General features: G+C 41.0%; 2 protein-coding genes and 1 long non-coding RNA gene across 7 annotated transcripts in view; 2 read left to right on the top strand and 1 right to left on the bottom strand.

Annotated features, from left to right (window-relative positions):
* Nucleotides 1-9993, top strand: part of bptf (bromodomain PHD finger transcription factor) — a 163588-nt gene extending 153595 nt beyond the window's left edge. The window contains exons 31-32 of the mRNA XM_069929749.1: nucleotides 7723-7909; nucleotides 8897-9993. Of these exons, the coding sequence (XP_069785850.1) occupies nucleotides 7723-7909; nucleotides 8897-8909 (200 nt within the window). The 3' untranslated portion in view covers nucleotides 8910-9993. The remainder of the gene's footprint in view (nucleotides 1-7722; nucleotides 7910-8896) is intronic.
* A 1086-nt stretch (nucleotides 9994-11079) lies between these two features.
* Nucleotides 11080-24588, top strand: LOC138759412 (uncharacterized). The gene is made up of 3 exons (XR_011354823.1): nucleotides 11080-11230; nucleotides 15067-15144; nucleotides 20697-24588. It is a non-coding gene; the product is annotated as an uncharacterized lncRNA (long non-coding RNA).
* Nucleotides 19528-25096, bottom strand: part of LOC138759410 (UPF0450 protein C17orf58 homolog) — a 54708-nt gene continuing 49139 nt past the window's right edge. For 4 of the 5 annotated variants that reach the window (XM_069929748.1, XM_069929747.1, XM_069929743.1 and 1 more), the window contains 2 exons: nucleotides 20824-21015; nucleotides 19528-19863 (listed from right to left, as the gene is read on the bottom strand). In XM_069929748.1, coding sequence (XP_069785849.1) covers nucleotides 19664-19863; nucleotides 20824-21015 — 392 coding nt within the window. In that variant the 3' untranslated portion in view covers nucleotides 19528-19663. The remainder of the gene's footprint in view (nucleotides 19864-20823; nucleotides 21016-25096) is intronic. The other variant, XM_069929744.1, reaches the window with a different exon arrangement.

The raw sequence follows: 25096 nt of genomic DNA, 5'->3' as shown, positions 1-25096 counted from the left end.
ACCGTTTTCTTCACTCTGTTGAAATTGTTCATTCTGATATGCAAGGTCCAGTCTTAGCCATACCATTGAAGGAAGCAGGGGTACTTCATCTATGGAGGATTAAATTTGTCATGCAAGTCACTGAGGTTGAACGTAAAGTAGTGATGGCAGGAAAGCTAATTAAACATAAGAAATAAGAACAGATTTTGGCCATTAGGCTCCTTGAGCTTGCTCTGCCATCCTGGCATCAAAACCACTTTCCTGCTTATTCCCTATAACTCATACTTCTTAATACTTCAAAGGTCTGTCTGACTTGACCTTAAATGGATTCAGTGACTCCTGCTTGGGCTAGAGTATATTAAAGATTTAAAACCAAAGAAATGCTTCCTTTTGTCCATCCTGAGTACACCTCTTTCTGAAGTAGGGCCCCCAAGTTCTTGATTCCACAATGAGGGGCAAGCATTCTCTCAGTATCGCACTGCTGATCCCCTTCAGAATATTGTACTTTTATTCTTCAAATGATTATAAACTGAATATTTCCTGTTCAGAATTACATTCAATGTTCCCTTTGAACAATTAAACTAAAACTGCACGTGCTGCTCGACGAATGAACTCAACAATGCCTTGTACCAAAACATCCCTATTTTTATATTCCAATCCAGCATTCCATTTTCCTTCCCAATTCTTGGTGCATCTAAAATCTACCTTTCATTTTGGTGAGCAAGAACACAAAGTTCTGTGTAGCAGCATTCTTCAATCTGTCTCTAAGCAATATTTTTCTTTTCTATTCAACCAGTAGATATCCTCACGATTCCTATCTTCATATTTTATGGTCACTTAATTAATGTCTGTATGTTGATTTTTCCTAATTTATAAGGGACTTTGTTGTGTGAGAAGGGAAAAGCTTGGTGGGTACAAAGAATGAATGCAGAACTAATCTTTATTAAAGCACATGTAAGGGGATCACAACAGGTATAACACACAACATGGTGCAGCCAATCACATTGGACTTAACACTACCAATACCAGTAGCTGCTGATACTCTCACAACCACAGTACAATCCAATCCCATCAGACTTAATACTATCAACTGTTTATATAGACTTCTCACAGCCAAGGACTACAATATGCTACCTACTGTTCCTTTTCTAATGCTCAGGTGCTATCTACAACTAAAACAGTATACAACAGCCCTAATCCCTAGGAAGTGCACACCTTAACAACGACTCTTTCATTGTTACCGCAGCAGGATTCATCTCAAGGCAGGAGAGCAAAAGAGAAAGAGCTACTGCATGTGGTGGTCTTTATAGCACAGTCAGTTGGAGGGTCTGGCCCAGGTAATCACTAGGTGATTAAAGGGGCCAGTGGGTGGGCAGAATCCAATCTTGATTGGCAGGTGATGCGACTTCTGATTAGGTTCCAGGCCAAGAGGTTGTGTGACCCTCCACATTCCCGCGAAGTTCCAGACGAAAAGGTCAATTGACCCTTCACAACCCACACTACAGACTTGTTGACCTGTAATCCCATCAGGTATTTATCTGCAGTCATTAATTTGAAGTTCCTCCTTTCATTTTCATTTTTTTCCCCCAATTCTTAGTTCACCAGTCTCGCACTCATTTAGAATATTTCCCAGTTGAGCTGGATAGATCTTTAGATATTAAGGTAACTGAGAAATATGGGATTAGTGCATGACTACTGAGGTGAAAGATGAGCTCTCCTGAGCAGAGGAAGCATGAGGAGACCAATATTCTGCTTCTTTTTCTTAGTTTTTGTACATCATATAATCTCTCTCACATAATCTTTCACACATTTGTCATCCTTTGGTTTCAAAAATTTTTCCAAACTTCTGACCATTTACTAATCGTTACAACATCAATCTCCTTTTCTATCAATTTGATATCACCACAATTTTGTTGGAGAGCTCAGGATGTTTCATAGATATGAAGCAGCAGGTAACGGGCCTTTCTGGCCCCACGATCCAATTACACCCATTTGACCAATTAACCTACTAACCTGTGCATCTTTGGAACACGGAAGAAACTGAGCACCAGAAGAAAGCTACACAGACATGGGAAGAACGCACAAACTCCTCACAAACAGCAGCAGATTCAAACCCAGGTTCCTGGCACTGTAACAGCGTTGAGCTAACTGCGACGCTAACCTGGAAGTGTCACCATACTTGTCAGGTCTTTATTTCTCAGTAGAATCTATCTCCACTGATAATTATGAAATGTCTTCTTAAATGTCTGTCACCATTCATCTAGCACCTTCCCTCTTAATTTATTCTCAACAGTTTTCTTTGGCCTTTATAATTTATTTGCCTTATATCAATTTAAGACACTGTTTCTTGCTCTGATACTACATTTGAAATCTTCTTCCTCAGAGGATTCTTTGCTATGGGAAAAAAGCAAGTCTTGTCTTTGACTGAAAGTTCGTATCTGCACTCAAACCAATTCTATATCTTGGTCTTCCAAGCTCAGGTCATTTCTTATAACTGCACTGACCCCCATCCTTTATTCTTTATCTTGCTTATACTCTCCTAAAGTGTCAAATATGCCAAAATATTCAGAACCCAGCTGTGGTCATCTTACTTTAAGTAACAACAATTAATATTTATTTTCATACAGCCAAGATAAAGAGTTTTCAATTTTGGACTTTTTCCATCTTTCTTTCTCTGATGTGACTTGGTCGTACACCCCCATGTTTGTGTAGTTCACTCCTGTAATCAGTGCCTCAATTGCGCCCCTGCACATTTTGCCTGGTGCTTATCTTTTTTAAATGTTTCTCCTTATCTGGACCCCTCCACTCACCGTTTGGGTTAAAAGGATTTGCTCGGGTCCTGGTCCAAGCCCAATTGAAGTGAAACATTTCCCAGTCAAGCAGCTGTTATGTGCCCCAGTACTGGTGTCAGTGATCCATGAATTGCAACCCATGTTTCACCCATTTACAATTCTGGTCTTACTTGACACACTCTCCTGAGTTTCTGCACAGGTGAGAGAGAATTGGACAAGTGTGTTTGAACTGCGGACCCCCTGATGTGGAATATTTTCTTTTAGCCATCAAAGCAGTGTGCTGATGGGTATCCAGATAGAATGGAATTAATTTCATGTCTGGCATTTTTTTTAAAAGCCTCTTTTTCCCACATCCCTCTCTCCCTGATCTTGAATTAAAGTTACCATTGGAATAATGTGATGGCATTTGGAAAGGGATGAGATCAGGGCAAGATATTGGGGGTAGGGTGCTGACATGGATAGAAAATTGGTTGACAAACAGGAAACAGAGTTGGGGTTAACAGGATGGCAGGATGCGACGAGTGGGGTCCTGCAGAGCTTGGTGCTGGGTCCTCAGTTGTTTATCATATATATTAATGATTTAGATAAGGGGATTATAAATAACATAAGCAAATTTGCTGATGACACGAAACTGGGTGGCAGTGTGAAGTGTGGGGAGGATGTTGGAAAAATACAGGGGGACTTGGACAAGTTAGGTGAGTGGGCGGATGCACGGAAGATGCAGTTTAATGTGGATAAATGTGAGGTTATCCACTTTGGTGGCAGGAACAGGAAGGCGGATTATTTTTTAAATGGAGTCCAGTTAGGGAGTGGGGAAGTGCAACGTGATCTAGGTGTACTTGTACATCACTAAAAGCTAGCATGCAGGTTCAACAAGCTGTGAAAAAGACAAATGGCATGTTAGCCTTCATAAAAGTGGAATAGAGTATAGGAGTAAAGATGTCCTTCTGCAGTTGTACAGGGCCCTGGTGAGACCACACCTGGAGTATTGTGTCCAGTCCTGGTCTCCTAATTTGAGGAAGGACATTCTCGCTATTGAAGGAGTGCAGCGTAGATTCACTAGGTTAGTTCCCAGGAAGGTGGAATTGACGTATGCCAAAAGGTTGGATAAACTGGGGTTGTATACGTTGGAATTTAGAAGGATGATATGATTGAGGTATGTAAGATTATTATTGGATTGAACACAATAAAAACTGATTACATGTTCCTGATGTTGAAGGAGACTAGGACTAGAGGCCATGGTTTAAGAATACAGAAAAGGCCCTTTCGGACAGAGATGAGTAAAAACGTTTTTTTACCCAGAGAGTTGTTGGTCTGTGGAATGATTTGCAGCAGAGGGTGGTAGAGGCAGGATCTCTGGATAAGTTCAAGAGGAAGTTAGATAAGTTTCTTGTGGAGCGGGGTACTAAGGGTTATGGGGAAAAGGCAGGGACAGGGTACTGATAGTGGAAGATCAGCCATGATCTAAATGAATGGCGGTGCTGGCTCAATGGGCTGAATGGCCTACTCCAGCACCTATTGTCTATTGAGAAGCAAGAGAGGGGCAAAAGTGATGTATCCAATCAGGAAGATGATCAACTGTTTGAGATTAGGTTTTGTTCACCTTGTGTTCCAATAGAGCCTCTAATGTGCAGTTTGTACAGTAACAATGGCAAGCTTACACTGTATCAGCAATTTGACTTTGTTGTGCATGCCCATCATGTGTCTCCATTTACTTTTCTCAAAGTTAATTTGTTAAAGAGAAATCAAAACAAAGCAGGCTATGAATTCCAGACTTGGAAAGCTGCTTGTTTTTGTATTGATGACAAATAAGGGGTGTAAATAGCTAGATGAAAGGGGATCAGTCCCTTGGTCTTTCACACTTTAGTAGCTTTGGTCTCCAGAGTGCCGACTGTTTGAAGGTAGTGGTCAGGACATGCAATGATAACAATCTGCCTCCACAGGACATTAACTGAGACACAATTTTAGTGCTTCTCACTTTTGACACAACCGTGTGAGAAAACATTTGCTTTGGACCAATTGGTTGAATTAGATTGTGAGACTCTTTTAGGCACTTAATAATTTGGGGCTCTTGCCATGTAAACATAAATAACCTTACAGGATTTCTTCATTATATGAAAAATGTGCTTGCATCCTGGCCTAGATTTATTTTTACAGATTAATTTTTCAACACAAGTGCCTTTGTGTCTTTTTCAGTTTCAGTCGGGGAATGGGGGTGTCACACCTCCATTCCTGTGATTGTGACCTATAGCTGTTTCATTCCATTCTGTTTACCAAGTGGCTTTTGTGAATCTATGGTCCTGTGTTGTCAAGCTGTGATGTGATTGTGGTGTACTAATGAATTGCAGAACTCCCCAAGGGAGCACATCAACTCTGATTGCCATCAGTGCCCAGATGCAACCTTATCTTCTTTAAAATCAATTTCTGACTTTTTTTCCCCAGTTACTCCTCTTCGTATTGTGGCATCATCAGGTTTAGTCTAATTACAATTTTCCAAGGCATTTAAGTAAGACATGTTTGTACACTTAAAGTACACAATCACATATAAGGAGGTACAGTGAGAAAGTTACTTGCATGCAGTCCAGTTAGTCAAACCGTACGCAGTACAGCAGTAGAGTGTTACAGAGAGCAATTAATTAAAACTGAACAATGGCAATATTTTACTGATGTGAGAGGTTCATTAAATCCATGCATGTGCAGGTTAAAATATTAATTGCAGGTTCTATCTCCATAGTCCTTTGGGATTTATGTTGGATAGGAAAGCCATCAAACATATTTAGTTCAGGTAAAGGTGTACTAATGAATTGCAGAACTCCCCAAGGGAGCACATCAACTCTGATTGCCATCAGTGCCCAGATGCAACCTTATCTTCTTTAAAATCAATTTCTGACTTTTTTTCCCCAGTTACTCCTCTTCGTATTGTGGCATCATCAGGTTTAGTCTAATTACAATTTTCCAAGGCATTTAAGTAAGACATGTTTGTACACTTAAAGTACACAATCACATATAAGGAGGTACAGTGAGAAAGTTACTTGCATGCAGTCCAGTTAGTCAAACCGTACGCAGTACAGCAGTAGAGTGTTACAGAGAGCAATTAATTAAAACTGAACAATGGCAATATTTTACTGATGTGAGAGGTTCATTAAATCCATGCATGTGCAGGTTAAAATATTAATTGCAGGTTCTATCTCCATAGTCCTTTGGGATTTATGTTGGATAGGAAAGCCATCAAACATATTTAGTTCAGGTAAATGTTCTTTAATTGGTTAAGTAATTAAAATTATTCCAACGATGTTTCTCACCCTTATCTATACAGTATTGGTTTGGATCAAACTCCATCTCCTCACAAAAAAATACAACATGGGATTAATATAGAATTACTGTTAAGGGATAATTGACAGTCAGCACAAATTCAGTGGCCTGAAGGTCGATTTCTGTTCTGCATCTCTCCAACTCCATCCCTTGCGCTGATCCCATGAACACATTTGTCTGCTAAAGCACCGGGAGATGTGTGTTGCTGGGGCTTCCGCTCCAGGCCTTCTACGAGGGGAGTGGGCTGGGAGTGACCTCTAGGTACTGAATGAGAACCTATTTTAAACATGCTTGATATTTTGACCTCTGTCGTATGTCCAACCTGCACATTGGAGTGTAGAATAAGAGGGTATGGATGAGCAGTTGCAGCCTGTGGAGCTGCCACCCACGGCGAAGCAAGGTTTGTCCCGTGTAATTCAGTATTTTGGAACTGGAACCAAATGTATGTTTTTTGTTTTCCTTTTTCTTATTGCCAAATAGTTACCAGCGAGATTGTCAGAAAATCTAAGGAAAACTAATTTCATGAGCATAAATATACAAAATAAATTACTGATATGGTTGCATGAAATTTAGAATTAAGTGATTTATTTTCTCTGCATAATTGCTTTTTGCTGGTTTTAAAGTTCAAAGAAGACAATAGGCATATTCAAGTACTAAAATTTAGGATTTCAGTTCCTTGCACATACCACATATTAGCAGTGCAATCCAGTATTGTAGATCCTGCAATGCATAAATTATTAATTCTGATTTTAGGTGCAATGTAAACAGGTTAATTGGTGAATGAGCTGGTTAGTTCTGAGAATTTTTTTTCAAAAGGTTTGCTTCCTGAAAAAAAACTCAAGGATTATCATAGACAACTTCCAGCTGAACACAAAGATCACTTCAGATTTGCTCTATCACGTGGGAAATTGGAAAAACATTAAATGAACTTATGTTGAATTTACCATGTTTAATCGGATCATGATGCTGACACATCGCATTAGTTCAATTGACCTAAAAATGTTTTATCACGGATTTTCATTTGTACTCACCATCTGATGCCTCTCATGTTAGTGTCCAACAATAGTTGACCAGCATTGATGGACACCAGTTGCACTGACTGCACCAAGATCAGCAGGGAAGAAGTCCAAGTGCCAATGCAGAAATAAATTTTCAATGACATATTGCACTTCATGGTTTTGTATGCTTGAAGCACATTAAAAATATGACAGGAAATCACAAAAATGGGTTATATTTTAAGAAAAAGGTATGTGATAGGAAAGGTTTAAGGTGATTTTTGAGGTCAGCAACCCAAAATCCATCCAATATACCCAAATGTGTTCAGGAAGAAAATTTTTTGTTATCCAGTGTAATTCAAGGGTGGAGATGGTAGCTGCTTCTGAGTGAGCTTTTGGAGCATTTCCTCAGAGTGACAGAAACATTTTATAACTTATGGCAGAGATCGAATCTCGATAAGGAAAGGGGTGAAAGGGTGTTATAGGTTGACACTATTATGGATTATTCTATTTAGATCAGATATTAAATAGAGCAGTCTTGAGAGACTTGCTGCGAATTCATACATTCATGTGAAATTTTGGATGGAGAAGATTTTTTTTCAGGATTTTTGTTGTATTTCATCAACAAATTATTTTTCATACAGATCTTGCTACCATGGAAGAAAGGGTGCATCATCGATTCTACAAAAAACTGACAGACTTTGTTGGTGATATGACCAAAATCTTTGACAACTGCCGTTACTATAATCCAAGTGATTCACCGTTTTATCAATGTGCAGAGGTTCTAGAATCATTTTTTGTACAAAAGCTGAAGACTTTCAAAGCAAATAGGTAAGACTACAATGCTGATGGTCTGCCTGCCACGGTGCCTGCTCTCTAGTTTTGGAAAAGGGGGAAAGAATGAAATAAGTTTTCAATTTATTTTTTTGTATCCTTTTCGATTCTAACCTAAGCTTCCCAACCCAATAACTTTGCCCGTCTATCCCTTCTCCTGTCATCTGCTACTGAAACATGGGTTTTGAACATCTAGATTTGGCTTTTCCAATGTTCTCCAAATCATCCTCCCATCTTGCACTAATTAAGTGTCTGCCCTTGCAAAGCTCTGTCACTTGTATCCTTTCTGCAGCAAGTCTCACGTAATTTACTCAATATCCCTCACTAGATTCAGATCCAACAATATTTCAGTTTTAAAATTCTCATCTCCCTCATATCCTCCCTCAACACCTTTCTTCCTCCATCTCTAATGTCCACAGAATCTAACCTTGCGTTGGGTCCCATTGCCTTTGTCCAAGATCCCTAAACTCTGGAATCCTTTCCAGGGTCATCATCCTCTCTAAAAGTTTTGGACAAACCTCTTAGAACGTGTTTTACTCATGATCATGTAATATTCTTCATTAAAGGTGCAAAGTTAATGTGTTAATGTAAAATGTTATCTGACTTTCCCAGTATATCTACAATAATTTTGTTTTATTCTGGTGTGCTATTTCCCTACTCCTTGTTTGCTGTCCTGTATCATTGCCTGAATTTATTTCTGGGTCAGAACCAGATGCATGCATGCTATTTGAAAATGATGTGGAAAAAGTTAACAATAATGAAAGTATGAATTATTTATTTTATAGATAATTTCCTTTGGGGGGGGGGGGGAAGAAATTAATTGAAATCCCATTGCATAATTATTCAGATTAAATGCAGACTTCTACCAAACATATTGACAACTTGTCTGTTTTTGTATTTTGCAGATGAAACCGTTGCTCTAAGTAATTGGCTATTGTTTTGTCATTATAAAGACACTGAGATATCCCCTTTTCCATTCCATAGGTCTCATTCCTAACAAATCACACTCTACTGCGTAGATTGCAGCACTCTCTAGACTTCAAACAAGGAACAATATCGAACCAAGCATGAATAACAGGATCCATATCCAGAGTACAGCCGGAGTTGATGCCACCAGAGGCAGATATACTTGGTCAGGTTTTCCTGACTGACTGTGACCATAACCAGCACTGTTGTTCAAGCACCAATCAGACAACTGAATTGGAAGAAGCCCCATTTTGTTTGTTGGAAGCTCGAAGGGAGAGATTAAAAGAGGAAGGAATAAAGGAAATTAGAAATAAAGTAAGCCACCCTTTAACAGCCCAATCTGACTTTTGCAACCTCCTCACTTGGCACGGCGTGTCCTGCCCACTCTTGTTATTACAAGGGACTGGCTTCAGTTTTCCCAGCAACATTCATCACCACAGTTCTTCAGTGAAGAAGCTGGCTGCAAGCTGTCTTTAATGAAACAAACATGTTTAAGTTTGACAGCTGTATTTATTTATTACTGAGAAAAGATGAAGCTTTCTTTTTTAGAATCTGCTGCCCTTGTTTGTCAACTAATTATGTGCTTTTTCTCCCCCTATTGATATAAAAAGGCCTCACTTGCAGATAAGCCGGTCTTTTTTATGTAATTGCTGTAGGTGAGTGATAAACCCTTAATCCTTTCTTTAATTGAAAGGAATCATTTCTCTCTCTCACACACACACACACACACACACACACACACACACACACACACACACACACACACACACACACACACACACACGCGCACACGCGTGCACAGTGAAATGGGATCCAACAAGACGTTTTGCGAACCAGTCTGACTGGCGGAGCGGCGTGCAACCTCCATTAGCAGTTGGCATCATTGGGCAGCTTCCCAGTTGGACGGTGAAGAGGCAGCGCCAGGAAACGACCAATCACTCTGCGGAAATTTGACGGACTGAAATGGACAGTGTGTACTGAAGATATCTTGTATGTAAACATTTTGTCAAATGCTGAAATTTTTTGTTTCTTTTTGTATTAAGGTTCAGAAATATTGATGTATATGAAAATAATAAATGGAGGCAACCGTTATCTCCCACAGCGAAAATCCACAAGTGTTTCTGTATGTGCTTAAAACAACCATTTGCTAGACTTTGGGTCTCTTCCAAGAATTCTAACAAAGGAAACAAAATTTGGAAAAGGATGAGAACTTTGAAATGCTGCATATTGTATGCATTTGTATTGAGTTTTTAAAAAGGGGGAAACTATGGACTAACTCTCGAGAGTTGTGAAATACTGCACATCTCATCACCACATCACAGTATTTCTGTACTATTTATTCATATCTACAAACTTTTCGTTTGAGTAATGTTGCAAAAAAACTTTCCTACCTGTAGGTAATAGATTGCTATCTATGTTTTTAAACAGATTGTGGCAACTATGAAGAGTAATTCTTTTGTACTTGATAGGACATTTCATCCTAGACAATAAAGTAATGTTTTTGACATCAACCTTGGTGTCATCTTTTTATCATGTTAGAAAAAAACACTCCTGGAGTTTTTTTTGCCATTAATCATTTTTATACGTGGCATTTTGGTGAGAAAAAAAAAGACTTCAGTTGTTTGGCCTGACTGAGGTCTTGGAAGAAATTACCTCTTTAAAATTTTGAGAACAGTTTCTTAGTTTTATCTGCTGAAGTGTGGAGTTCCAGAATGGTGAGGAAATACTTTTCCTGACTTCATCTGATATGTTGAGGGAGCGTTGTTTTCTTGAGCACAAGGAACAGCATACTTTTTAATTTGCTTTCATACAAGTAGTGTCCAGAAGCTGGAAGAGCAGATAAGGAGAAAATTTCTGGCTGCTTTCCTTTATTTAAAAAAAAATGAATTGAAATTGCTGTTAAAATATTTTGCAAAATTCCTCCGTTGAGAGCAATAACAGGTGATTCAAGAGAACTGAACAAGAGCAGTTTTACAAACCATCTTACCAGTGCAGATCACAGAACATGAAAGCAAAATTCAGCTGGAAGTTTTGTGTGTTACGTTGAGAATGGTCGTGGGTTGACTGGGATTCTCTTCACTGAAGATCCAATGTGAATTGAGCAACTGTGGCTCTCTCAGTAGCATGTTAATAGTTGACAGCAAATCACTCAAAATGTATACTTTGTTCCACCACAATACAGATATTTAAGAAGCAAATAGGTGCGTCTCCAAAGAAGTTTTAACTGTGGAAGTGATTTTTATTGCTTTCCAGACACACCCATTCTGGTATTCGTACCCAGAATTTGTCTCCAGTTACCTGGCCCCTCTTGGGAGACATCAGTACTTGCTGACTTGAGAAAGACCCAGTACAGTAAGTTTTATTTCATTGTAAACAATTATATCTATAAATTACATTTGAAGTGTTTGATGCTCCTTCCTTCTGCCCAGTTAAGTGTTTGACGCTCTCCTTCCTTCTGCCCAGTTAAGTGTTTGACGCTCTCCTTCCTTCTGCCCAGTTAAGTGTTCGACGCTCTCCTTCCTTCTGCCCAGTTAAGTGTTCGACGCTCTCCTTCCTTCTGCCCAGTTAAGTGTTCGACGCTCTCCTTCCTTCTGCCCAGTTAAGTGTTCGACGCTCTCCTTCCTTCTGCCCAGTTAAGTGTTCGACGCTCTCCTTCCTTCTGCCCAGTTAAGTGTTTGACGCTCTCCTTCCTTCTGCCCAGTTAAGTGATCGACGCTCTCCTTCCTTCTGCCCAGTTAAGTGTTTGACGCTCTCCTTCCTTCTGCCCAGTTAAGTGTTCGACGCTCTCCTTCCTTCTGCCCAGTTAAGTGTTCGACGCTCTCCTTCCTTCTGCCCAGTTAAGTGTTTGACGCTCTCCTTCCTTCTGCCCAGTTAAGTGTTCGACGCTCTCCTTCCTTCTGCCCAGTTAAGTGTTCGACGCTCTCCTTCCTTCTGCCCAGTTAAGTGTTTGACGCTCTCCTTCCTTCTGCCCAGTTAAGTGTTTGACGCTCTCCTTCCTTCTGCCCAGTTAAGAACACCCTTTTGAATTGGGACCATAGCTCATTATTTTTAGACAAACAAGGCATTTATTTTAAGCGAACAATGAGTTGCTGGAGGAGTTAAGTGCAGTATGCCAATGTACTGGAGAATCTCAGCTGGTTACATGGTGTCCATGGGGAGTAAATGGCAACCAACGTTTCAAGCCTGAGGCTCATTGTCAAGGGTAATGGCAATGGCACATTATCTAATTGCTGCTTCATTTACAGCAATTTGTGGTTAACCATGTGATGGTCCCTTTGGATTCCTTCTCTGTACCTTGTCAAAAATGCCAAGAAAGTTTATTTCATTCAAGGGATGGTGGAAGGGCTGAAAATATGGCAATACAAATTTTCAAAACCAAGATAACAGGCTTCTGCGAAGGATCAATATGAGTTGTGATGTAATTCAGCCATAATCTAATGTTCAAATGTAGTCTTGAGTTCCTGACTGGCTTGCACTATCTACATAAAATGACTTTTTTTTCATCTGTCCTTGGTATCTTTGCACAGTCTTGCATTGAAGTGACTCTGTAGATTCATGAATGTATCAAAGCAGGTTAGAGATAAAGGAGGTTAAAAAAGCCTTTTACATAGTTGCTTTCTGTATTTTTCAATGTTGTGAGTCCACATCCCTAGAACCTGTTATGGAATGTTATGGAAATTCCTTGACTGGAAGGCATACAGTGATGGAAGTGGGGAGATCACCAGTTTTCAAGTTGGACAATAAATGCCCCTAGCGCGCACACCAATAAATATAATTGAAGACCCAGAATGTAGCACCATGAAGTGCTGTTGGAACTGGATAAAACTAGTTAGGCCACACTTTTTAAAAAATTTACAAGTGAGGAAAGATTAAATCACTGGTTTTCAACCTTTTTTCCCCACTTACATCCCACCTTAAATAATCCCTTACTAACCACACAGCACCTATGCCAGAGGTGCTCTGTGGTATGTGAGTCGGGGTAAAGAAAGTTGACGACCATTGGATTAAATGGTCTGCGTTTGTTTTCTTCAGATCTTTGTATAAAGTGAGATTGCGGATTATAATTATGAAATCAATTCAAGATTTGGTGTTCTGTAGCTCACTGCCTTAGGTTAGCAATTCTCAGTGGAATTCAGTTGCATGTGCAGTTAAAGTACTATAACATGCATGGCAAAGAGCTGAGTTCTGAGTTGCCCAGTGGCTGTAGCTGAATGATATCCTTTGTGCCATTTTATTATAATTTTCATATGGATTTGGGTCTCTAGAAACAGGATTTTCCTCAAAGGTTCGCTGTCTTCAGAGAGCAGCAGTAATCATCAAGGATCCTCACCACCCAGCACACACTCTTTTCTCGCTGCTGCCAACGGGAAAGAGGTATCAGTGCCACAAGACTCGCACCACCAGGTTCAGGAACAGTTGCTACCCCTCCACCATCAGTCTCAATGACAAACTGGATGATTTGCTCACCCTCTCCACCTCCGATCCCCCAATGACCACTTCCTTCTCTCTTTTGTATACATAGCTTGAGAACAGTTTTTTTTTGCACAAATTACATTTAAAAATGACTTGGCTGTTCACTTGGAGCTGTGACCTTGAGACTTTGTACATCTATAGAAGGTTGAATTGGGTTGTGTTGTTTTATGGCTGATGCAGATAAGGGCCAGAGGGACTCCTCCTGGATTTGCAAAGCACACAATCAAACCCTCTCAATCCACCTTGTCCATCACCCTGACACCTGTCTATGCCAGTCCCATTTGCCTCTATTCCTTTTCTATCTAAGTACCAGTCCAAATGTCTTTTGAAATGTTTTATTGTATCTGCCTCAAGGTGAGAATCGTGAATGCAGGTGCTACCTTATCTGTGGCTCTCCTAATCTTGTAGACTTCTATTGTCACATTTCATCTTTCTTCACTCCAAAGAGAAAAACCCTAGCTCTGCTTACCTTGCCCCACGAGACATATTTTCCAGTCCAGGCAATATACTGGTAAATCTCCTCTGCACCCTCTCCATTAGCTTCTATGTCATTCCAGTAATGAGGAGCCCAGAACTAAGTACAATACTCTGTGTGGTTTCACCAGAGATTAGTAGAGCTGTGTAGAGATTATTAACTGAGAATGTCAAGGCTAGAAACAGCCATAGATCCATCTAATCCTCCTCCCTGCTCTGCAGGTAGTTGTAACCAATGTACTTGTGTTAAGATTCTTACCTTTTTATTAGGAAGCTAATTTAAAAGGAAAAGAGACTTTCCTCAAAATTAATAAATTCTGTATTAAGTATTCCTCTGATCCCTGATGCATTGGTCTACTTTCCTCCTTTATTTCCCTCCACACAGTTGTCATCCCCAGAGATGAGTATGATTTATCCTCAATCTGCAAATTGTTCAGCCAAAAGGAAAATAATTAAAAAGACTATTGAGCATAGAATACAAGAGTGAGATGAGAGGATGAGTCTTCTCAACCAGCAGTGCAACGTGTGAAGAGACTTGGCCAATGCATGGTGTACTCTTGGGAGCATGTTTCAGGAAGTGTTCATGTGTTGGTGGAAGTTTGCGACAAGAGAAACTACATTGAAAGTAATCCTAAAAAAAATAATTGGGATGGACAAAAGAATGTAGGATTGTTTACTCAGTTGGAAGAAGAGAATGTTCTTGGATGAGGCAGGCCATTTCAGCCCATGAGTCTGTGCTGCCCAATTTACACCCAATTAACCTTCGAACGGTGGGAGGAAACCGGAACCCCCAGGGAAAATCCACACAGACACGGGGAGAACGTACAAACTCCTTACATACAGTGTGGGATTTGAACCTCAGTCTCTCACTGGTGCTAAAAAGGCATTGTGTTATGCCAACTGTGTCACCCCAAATCACTATCTGTCTTATTTGTAAGACAATAAGTAATTGGAGCTGACGTAGGTCATTCGTCCTATTGAGTCCAATCCATCTGATCCATTCTCCCACTGCCCTGCCTTCTCCCGATAACGTTTTGAAATTCTGACTATTCGGATACGTATCAATCTCTGCCTGAAATACTCTCAATAATGTTAACTTTAATGTCCATGTATGTGATCCTCAAACAGTTGCAAGAGGTGATACCCAATTTTGACTTGATTGACAGCTGACTAAATGTGTTTTGAAATATATATAATATATAGAGAGAAAGAGAGATAAAAGGTTCTTATTGTCCTAACAGATTGGGTGGCTGGGAACTGAATGAATCCTGTGAAACACTGTTTATTGCATCGTATGACTGTTCCCACACAGATATCAGGTATCATTTTCTTTGATCTTGATGAGTTTGAAAGATGGAATCCCATAAGGTGTAATTGTTTCAGGAATTGTAACTTGCTCAAATGTTTTAAATCACTGTTAATAGTGATCGAGGAAATGGGAGTCTTAACCCCCAAGCTTTTTATCCATCCAGAGGTTAAACATGACAGTAGGGGTCATTAACTACACATTTAAAGAAACATGATACCAAATTCTTCCCTCTGATAATAAATAATCTAACTAAATCCTGCTGTTGCTGTACTGTGCCATGAAGCAGAAAGTATTCAAAGTTAGTTAATATATTCTTTTTAAGAACATGAAAGTAATTACCGATCTACTGAAGTCAGAAACGCAAAATAAAATCTCCAAATAAAAAATTAGTGGGCTTGAGAATTTTTTGTTTCAGAAGAATACAGATGACTGAGTGAAAAGATCATTTAATATTAATACTCCCAATGGACATAGCCAGACGAGAACCTTAAGAAAAAAGTACATCGACTTGACCATTTTTAAGATGTTAACAAAGGCAGTTTTTTTTTTGTTTGTCCTGCTTTTATCTACCCCCCAGGAACACTCGGAGAGTTAGCATTCCCTTCCCATTGGAGACATTTGTTCTGCCCTTTGCTCAGTGCTGTTATCCAAATATTTTAATAACCTTTGGTGGAGCTACTTCACAGATAAAGCCTCCTGTTCCCAGGGTTGTCTCATATTCTTAGCATTATCCAGTTCTATTACACGAGGTCTAAAGAAAGTTAAACTTTGCAGTAAACTAACTCATGTGTGTTCCTGAAATCTTTCAGAGTAAAACATTCCACATGTTTCCAAGCAGCTGTCGGTGGGTATGTTGACTGCCTGACTGGGTATTGAGCAGCAGAAATTCGGCCCCAGTTCAGAGCTCTTCCTTGTACAAAATTATTTGATCTCAACCAACACAGAAGCTTGGCCAAATGAATGTCTGTCGTATCCCTGGACTAGTTGTTCACCATCTCATGCTTTCTGCAGGGGAGACACATCGACAGTGTCGGTTCCCCTCTGCACACTTGTTTCAAGGGATCATATTTGAAGAATCAAGCTGGTATCTTTACAGAGCTACTTCTCAGCAGTAATTGCTTTAACTTGACTTGCTGTTGAATAATCCCTAAGGATCCAGGATGATTTGCATCCAAACTGGTTCCTTAGGGTCTGAGGTGAGTAGTGAATGACATTCTTTTCATCTGGGCCAGGCAGTTTAGAATACATATTTTTCTCTGCCACCTCTTGTGTGAAATAGTGGCCCCTGATTTTCATGGTTTGGTTTTGAACCTTTGGTGGATACAGTGGGTCAGGCAACCTCCATGGATGGAAAAGTACAGTAGACACTGCATTGGAAACCCTGCTTCAGTCTGCAGTCTGTCTCCCGCCAGAGATGCTGTTTGGACCTTCAGTTTCTCCAGCAGTTTGGGGGGGGGGGGTTAAAGTCCAGATTTCAGCATCTGCAGTCTTATTTCTCTATTTGAACCTTGAGATCTGATTCTGCTCTAAAATTGTAAGTAGTTTTGTTGAAATGGGGATTTTTTTTTCCATTAAACGTGGGCAGGGTATCCCTAACTTTAAGGGCAAAAGGTGGGGGGGAAATTTTGAAGAACCAAATTGGCCATTTGTGAGGATTAGATTATCGAGCAATAAATTGTGTAATTGGAGATCAAGGAATACGAAATTAGGTGGAGTTGGTGCCATTTCAAGTATAAAATCTTGAAGGGCTAAATTTTCTCTCTTTTTAAGCAATTTGTTTTGTCTATCACTTTGATGGGCCACTCGCAATGAATTAGAAGTGAGCTGGGGATCTGTACCTGTTCTGAAAAGGTTCATTTACTCAGTGAACTCAGCCTTGACCAGCTGATGAGACAGGAACCCAACCTCCGGGCTGGACCCCCAGGCTGACCCTGGCCCGTGGCATCACCTCCCTCTGGCCGGCAGCAGCCAGCCTGCAGATGGTGGAGGGGGCAGCGGATGGGAAATGACAGGGGGAGCGAGGAGGAAGAAACATTGTCAACATTCCCTGTCCAAGTGCGTTTCCTTTGTTGTTTAAAAAGCCCCCCACGTCCTTGGATTTTTCAGAGACTTTATTACGATGCCTTGGAGGACGCGAGCCGAGCTCCGCTCCCTTCTTCCTCTTGGGTCCCCGGGGGAACTGGGTTCCCGTCGCGATCTGACCCAGGATCCCGAACCTTCCGCTCTTGGGTAAACGGCTCGATGCCAAAGTGGCGGCGGCTTTGATCTCAACCCAGCCCCAGCATTTCCCACAGGAGGGCCGGGCCGGGCCGAGAAGGCAGCGATGCCAGATCTGCACATCATGGGTGTGTCTCTGCCGGTTCAGGCGCTGTGGTTGCAGTAACAGCCACATCATTGAACGCTGGAGCAACTCGGCCGGTTGGAGCGGAGACCCTTTCTTCAAGGAATGAGGGGAAAGCGGGAAATTTCAGGGCTGGGGCGGGTGGGTACAGACAGGGGGGGGGGGGGATGTCGAGACCAAACAAAAGGTGCGAACTGGATCTGATCAGGGAGAAGTGCGAATTGATAACGTCTGTGCAAAAGGAGAAAGAGGCAAAAGGGGGGGGGGGGGAGAAGAGAAGTGAAGGGGGTGGGTTTAAACAAAAGCACAATTTACACCCAATTAACCTACCCCTCCCCCTCCCGTGTAGGTTAATTGGGTGTAAATTGAGCAGATTTATGGGCCGAATGGCCTGTTAAGGTGGTGTCTGAGCCAGAGAAGTCGATGTTAATGCCATCTGATCCCAGTCAGAAGATGAGGTGTTGTTCCTCCAATTTGTGGATGGTCTCAGTCTGGCAGTGCATGAGATCATGAACAGATAACATGGGAATGGGTGGCCACTGGGAGAACCACTCTAATGTGGCAGACAGAGCTGAGGTACTCAACAAAGCGATTTCCCAGTCTCTCCAATGTTGAGACCTCCACAACAGGAGCACTGGATTCAGGAGACAACCCATGAAATGTTGCTTCACTTGGAAGGACTGTGAGGGAGGAGATGTGGGTGCAAGTGTGGACTATTGGTGGGGAGGGAGCAGTGCCCAAGGGAGTCGTGGAGGAAGTGGTCCCTGTGGAAGGCAGAGAGGGAAATAAATGTCAAGTGGTGGGATTGCATAGTATTGGTAGAAATGGCGGAGGAGAATGTGTTGGATTCAGAGACTGATGGGGTGGATCTCTCCGCAGCTACTCATTTCAATTCCCCATCCCATTCCCTTGTTGACGTGTCTGTCCATGGAATCATACACTGCCAGACTGAGACCATTAACAACACCTCATCTTCTGACTTGGCTCCCTCCAATCGGATGGCATTAATATCAACTTCTCTGGCTTTCATTAATTCCCCCCCCCCCCACCCAACATCTTCTCCCTGCTGTCTATCTACCTTTTCCCCTGTCTCCTTTTGCACAAACATAATCAATTTTCATCTCTGCCCTTATCATAACCAATTCACATCTTTTATTGAACTGGACTCCTCCCCCAGCCCAGCTCTGTCTGTATTCTGAGATTTCCTCTTTTTTGCTTGAATATTCTTTGAAGAAGGCCTCAGGCCTGAAATGTTGGCAATATATCTTTGTTTCCTATGTACGCTGAAAAGACCAGCTGAGTTCTTCCAGCTTTTAGTGTGTTTTTGCTGCATCTACCCAAAAATGCTGCTTCATCAGGTTGTACCTGGAGAATCAAATGATAATAAACTTGACTTGGCCACTTACAGTGGTTCTACTGGAGTTGACAGTTATTCCCTGTGCGCTCTGGAAATTAAGCCAGAAAAAAAAAATGCAACGGAACATAACATTAGAAACTCCCCAAAATGGAAATACTGGAACCAGTGAGAACTAAAGGGATTCCCCCAGTCAGACAGCATCGATGGAGGGTCAATAAAACAATCTCTGTCTCCCATCCTCCAGCTCCCCCATCCCATCCCACGGTCTCCCTTCCTCCAGCTCCCCCCCCCCACCCCACGGTCTCCCTTCCTCCAGCTCCCCCCCACCCCACAGTCTTCCTTCCTCCATCTTCCCCCCCGACCCCATGGTCTCCCTTCCTCCAGCTCCCCCCCCACACCCCACAGTCTCCCTTCCTCCAGCTCCTTCCCCTCCCTGCCCCCTTCACATCCTACCCTCCTCCTTTCTGGTGTTTACCTATTTATCCTTATCCCTGACACAGGGCTCAGGCCTGAAATGTTGGTTACCTTTCATTTCTGATGGGCGCTGCATGACCTGCTGAGTTTCTCTGGCACTTTGTGTCCAAGCAATGGAAGCAGAGAACCACGTAGCTGATATTCCTACCCCACCCCCATTCTGTGTCCCAGCCGCTAAGGCCAACCATGGCATCCCTGCTACAATGGGGGAAATGCATACAAAGAATCCAGAACTATAAATATATATTTTTTTAAAACATTGAGCTACGCTTTAGAGTTACAAATATCCTCTCGAAAGGAAACTGAAATATTTTTACAGATGTCATAGATGCTCTGACCAATCTCACTTTGCTGAGATCAGAGAAAAGTGGTGTCACAGTTTTCATCACTGATCAGCTGGACTTTCCGGTCCCTCTTTTTGTTAAATCTCCTCACGTAGCTGCTGCTCTTCAACAGCCCATCTCCAGGTTTGAGCCTCCCAGCAACATGTTGTTGTACCCACATGGGTAGTGGGTATCTTCTGTGATATATTAGTCCCATCACGATGTATCTTCCACCTGAATGACACAGAAAGAGCATTAAACACTGGACTCTTGCCCCATGTCCTAACCCTCTTGACCTCTCTCCCATTAGCAGATCCCCATGCCTTGATTGAGTGCCAGAACATGCTCAAGAGCCACAGTGGCCATCTCATGTTTCTCCTTTCTCGTGCAAGCTGGTCAATTTCTTTTAATGCAGTGAATGGGGAGCCTTCCTCTCAGTTGATAGAACCTCTGTATGGCATCTCCACTGATCCTGACCTCCTATGTGAAGATTACATGTTTTCTCTGTGGGGTTCCCTGGAAGCTGCGGCTCCTCCCATGTCCCAAAGAATCTGGTCCATGCTAGTTCACTAAACATGATTCCAACTTTCACTAGTTCTGATAATAGATAATTGACCTGAGACATGAACTATTTCTTTCCACGAGATGCTGCCTGAACAGTTGAGTATGCACAACAATTTCTCTCTCTTTCCCTCCTCTTTTTAATTTTTTTATGCATTAGTTTTAGTTTTCCAAAAATTGCTAGGTTCCTGATTTAGAATATGCAAAGGAAAAAAAAAAAATCATACTCTGTCTGGATGTTAGAATGTTAGACATTAATGCTGGAGAATGAAAATCTTTCCATTTGATATCTCAACTTCCTATATTTCCAAGTTGCATTTTACAAAAAGGCTTTAGTCAGATTAAAGCTTCTTCAATTCTATCTTCAGCCATGTGCTTATTTTGCACACCAACATCTTTGATACTGCCAGACAGTATCAAATTAGGGCAAGTTCTGGCTCAAAGGTTATTGATGAAATAAAGATGGAACCTAAATTCCTTTAACATCACAACTTCCTTTCCAACAGGGAAGACTCTCATCCAGGTGGCTTTGAACCAGGACCACAGCATGAGATAATAGGATATCATCCATCACTCTGAGCCCCTGTTCCTTGATTAATAAGTATGCAGTAATGATATAAATCCTCAACTCACCAAGCTTCAAGTCTGGACAAAGTCGTCTACAGTTGAATGTATCAACCACAAGAATGTGTACTTTGAAGAAGAATCCATCTGGTGTGACATAGAGTCGACTCATGCGGTAGAATCCATTGCTATCCACCATTAATGTCACCATTTGCAGTCGTTTATCAAGGGTCACTATGTCATGGACAATACCATTAATTGCTGTTGAAAAACATACTGTTATGACTGTTAATGTAATGGGAAATGACTGCAGCAAGTATTTTGTTCTATCTGTGCATTGAACTTAATGTATTTGACAACAAACTCATTAACATGGCAGCAGGTTAAAATATCACAGAATTCCATTTTCAATCCTCATATCTGGTAACAGAAAATCACAGCAGCATTTCCTTTAAAAATACAGCAGGGATGTCAGAATCTGAAATGCAAGGAGAATTTTTTTCCTCTGGGAAAGGAAATAAGCTAATGTTTTCCCACTGGGAGAGTTTGATGTCATCTTTGCACATCCAAAGAAGATGTAAAGTTTGGACAAAAATACAGGCAATTGGAAATCCTGGTTCATTCTAGAATGTGAACCATAAAAGTGAATCCTTGTCGTTTTTCTCTGGGGTGCCAAAAGTATTTCTTGACAAACTCCTCAACTCACAAGTTTTGTCTTTTCCCCCATTCCTTTGCAGACTAAAACTTTGGTCCTCAACCCAGATCTGTCTCAAAATTTGTTCCTGCCTTGCTGGGGCCTTCATCATTTAGCACAAAAAAAAACTGTCTCACACCTGTAGGCTCTATGTGGGAAATGCCTGTCTAAGGGAGGGCGATATGGTCATGGGACAGGAAAAGGATTCTGGTTTGTCTGCATCAAGTAATCATCTTTCAAGCTGACCATTTATTCTCTTGGACTGAACTCAAATGTTCAGATTATTAAGATTGTGGATGTCAACTTGCTGAGATCATCCTTTCTGCAGAAGATTACCATCAAGTAATTCACAAAGACCCAAAAGAAAACTACAGAGGGATGTGTTATGATAGATGATCGAAGGTTTGGTCAAAGAAGTGGAGGGGGTTTGAGATGGAAGTCCAAAAACAAAGTCCATTTAGTAGTACATTGCTTTGAGAGTTATTCACAATGTTCAAGATGTTGTTTAACGCGTAATCAAATTGAAGAAACACTAGCTTGTTGTTTTTGGAAATTTACCACGTGCAAACTGGCAGACATGTTTACAATCATCATAACTCAAGATTTGCATTTGGCTACAATGAGCTTTCGCCATGTTTATGGCGGTTGTGAAAAGCACTCTGTAAATCTTCATTCTTAAAATGCAGCCAACAATTTGTTGGAATTATCAAGTCACCTCCCTGCAGGTGAGAAGCTCACTGAGAATGTTTGTGTCAGTTCAGCGGAACATTGGCTCATTTAAAAAGGCTTTTCTCCAGTAATTCAGCCAACCTCTGTGCTCAACCAGTGTCACCTGGAATAAATTAATGTCAGTGACCTTGCTGTCGTGGAGTCTGACAGCGCACAAGTGATTGCACTGCTTTCTGTATGACAGATCATTTTGAAGTTAATTTAGTCACTATTTGTAACTCTCATTTGGCCCCTTCCACCCCATTGTCAGCTTCCTGATCAATGATGTGTTTGCAAAGCAGAATCAAACAACAGTGTAGAATAGTAGCAAGTGTTACTAAAACCCAATCAAAGAGGAAGCTTTAAAAGAAAAGTGAGAGGTTTAGGTCAGTAAAGTGCACCTTTATGTAGCAGTCAGGTTTTGAGGGAAGAGGTGTTGGAAGAGAACCCAGGTGTGGTTCAGTTATAAGAGCCATTTTTATCACCACGTCAGTTCAGGCAGAACAAATGGTCAAGATTTGATAAGTTGCTGTTGAACCAATCTCTACAATAAGTTCATGGGTGGAAAGGACTTCATTCACAGATTACCTGGCTTTCTGGAGCCATTAGTGACTGTATTCTCTGATGGAGTCAAAGGAATGAAGTGAGACCACCATGTGTAAAGGAAATGCAGATAAAGTCCTGATCTACACTCCTTTCACTTCGATTATCAGGCCAGTACAAAATGTTCAAGTACATTGTGGACAAACTTTCTACAATGTGAAAATTGATGTCTTAGTTTCTCAATCATCCCCACCTCTGAATAGACCCATTTGTTTATTAGATCAGTGTGGCCATCTTGCATGGCAGCAGCTTGTATTAGAAACCAAAGCCTGAATTGGAGCCAGCTTTCCTGATGGAAAAACAACAGGCAGTGTTTCTACTATATGTTGATGATATTCAAATGACTACGTCTCTGAATAATCCATATTCATGCATGTTCTCTGTTCCAAACTACACAGCACAAGAATTTCAAGCAAAAATATGCATCTGGCCTTTGCCTGCTGTCCCATTCACTACGATCATGGCTGATCTACCTCCATTCCATTGACTGCACTATCCCAATATCCCTTTATTTCTTCAGTGTCCAAAAATCTAAGGATTTGTGGTGAATCTTTGTTGCACTCCCTTTACATAGAAGTAGATCTTTTTTGGTGTAGGCTCACGCATGTACAAATCTAGCAAAACATCTTTATTCTTCAATGGAAATCTTGTAAAAAGATCACTGGAGACCACATTTATTTACATCATATCTGTTTCAGTTTTTCCCCCGACCACGGCGGTTAGTCGTTGCCTAGAAAGGGCATTAGATCAAGGTTAATAAATGTGCAAGCCATTCCTTTTTATTGTTTCAAATTTATCAGAAAAATAATTTTTCACATCTGATCTGCAGGAACAATTCCAGAAATTATGGAATTCTAGAAGATGTTCATCAGATCATCTACAATCTCTAGAGTCTCCTCATTCAATCCTCTGGGATGAGAGATCGGAGTTTCTCCAGCATTATATTTTAACTTCAACCATGGTATCTGTAGACTTTTGAGTTTTACTTGATATAAATGGGGGATCATTTTAAAATGCAGATAATGGAATATCAAGAAAACAGGAGCAGGAACATGCCACTCTACCCTTCAAACCTATCTCACCATTTAATATGATCATGGCTGATCTATGCCATTCCTCTCCTGTGCCATTCCTCTATACCCTGCCATTCCTCAATCTATCACATCTTTATCCCCTCCACTTTATTTACTTCTAACAATGCAGCTTCCATTACCCAGTGGGCAGAGATTCAACACTCTGAGGGGAAATGTTGGCAGACCTTAGTTTTAAATGACCCGCCCCTTCTCGTTACGCCCCCTATTTGTGACTCTCCCACTGATGAAAACATTCTAACATATACCCTGTTGAGTGCCCTCACGATCTTGTTTTGATAGATATATAGATATGTTTGAATTAAGGTTACCTCATTTTTCCCAAACTCCAAGAATACAGGATCGAACTGTTGAGTCTTTCAGTGGAACAACTCTCTTAACCCAGGAATTTACCTGATGAATCTCCTTTGAACTTCCTTCAGTGTGACTGTCTTTTTAAGTAAGGGGACTGTACGCAATATTCCAGGTGAAGCTTTAATGAAAAATCCCGATTTTAATCTCCAGCCCCTTTGAAATAAAGGCCAAAAATGCTGTTACCCTATTTGGACCTTTGTTTCCTTTTCGTGATTCATGCACTCGAACATCTTGATCCTTCACTATCCAGTTACATAATAGTCTGCCTTTTGATTTTTCTTAATCCAGTGTATTGACTTCACATTTCCCATCTAGTTAGTGTAGTGTTGAGTGCCACGCTTTTACAGTACCAGTGACCAGAGTTCAAATATGGCGCTGTCTGTAAGGAGTTTGTTTGTACGTTCTCCCCATGTCTGTGTGGGTTTCCTTGTGGGGGGGGGGGGGGGGTCCTGGTTTTCTCCCACCCTTCAAAACGTATGAGGGTTGAGGATTAATTGGGTGTCATTGAGCAGCACAGGGTTGTGGGCCAAAGGGCCTGTTACCGTGCTGTAGGTCTAAAATTAAATTTAAAAATTATAAGTTCTATATACCTATCAAATAAATTCAATTGATATTCTTCTCCCAAAAGTGGACACTTGGCACAAACATTTGGTGATGAAGAAAGGGGAAGCTTTTATTTCAATTAAAAAAAATGACTTCTGAGTCCTTGCTATTTATCATCTAATGTATTAGAACTTACAATTTCCTGAAGTGGCAGATGTGGCAATGAAAGCTGCAAAAGTTGCAAAAATGAAAAAAATTCAAATGTTCATGGAGTATATGGAACATTTTTCATTTAACATCCAGTATACTTATTCCAAAAATAACCATCTGGTTAGTAGGGAATCTGGTC

Source organism: Narcine bancroftii, chromosome 3 (assembly GCF_036971445.1).
Source record: "Narcine bancroftii isolate sNarBan1 chromosome 3, sNarBan1.hap1, whole genome shotgun sequence".
NCBI lineage: Eukaryota > Metazoa > Chordata > Chondrichthyes > Torpediniformes > Narcinidae > Narcine > Narcine bancroftii.
Note: the sequence above shows the minus strand (reverse complement) of the source record. Positions and strands in the feature narration are given on the sequence as shown.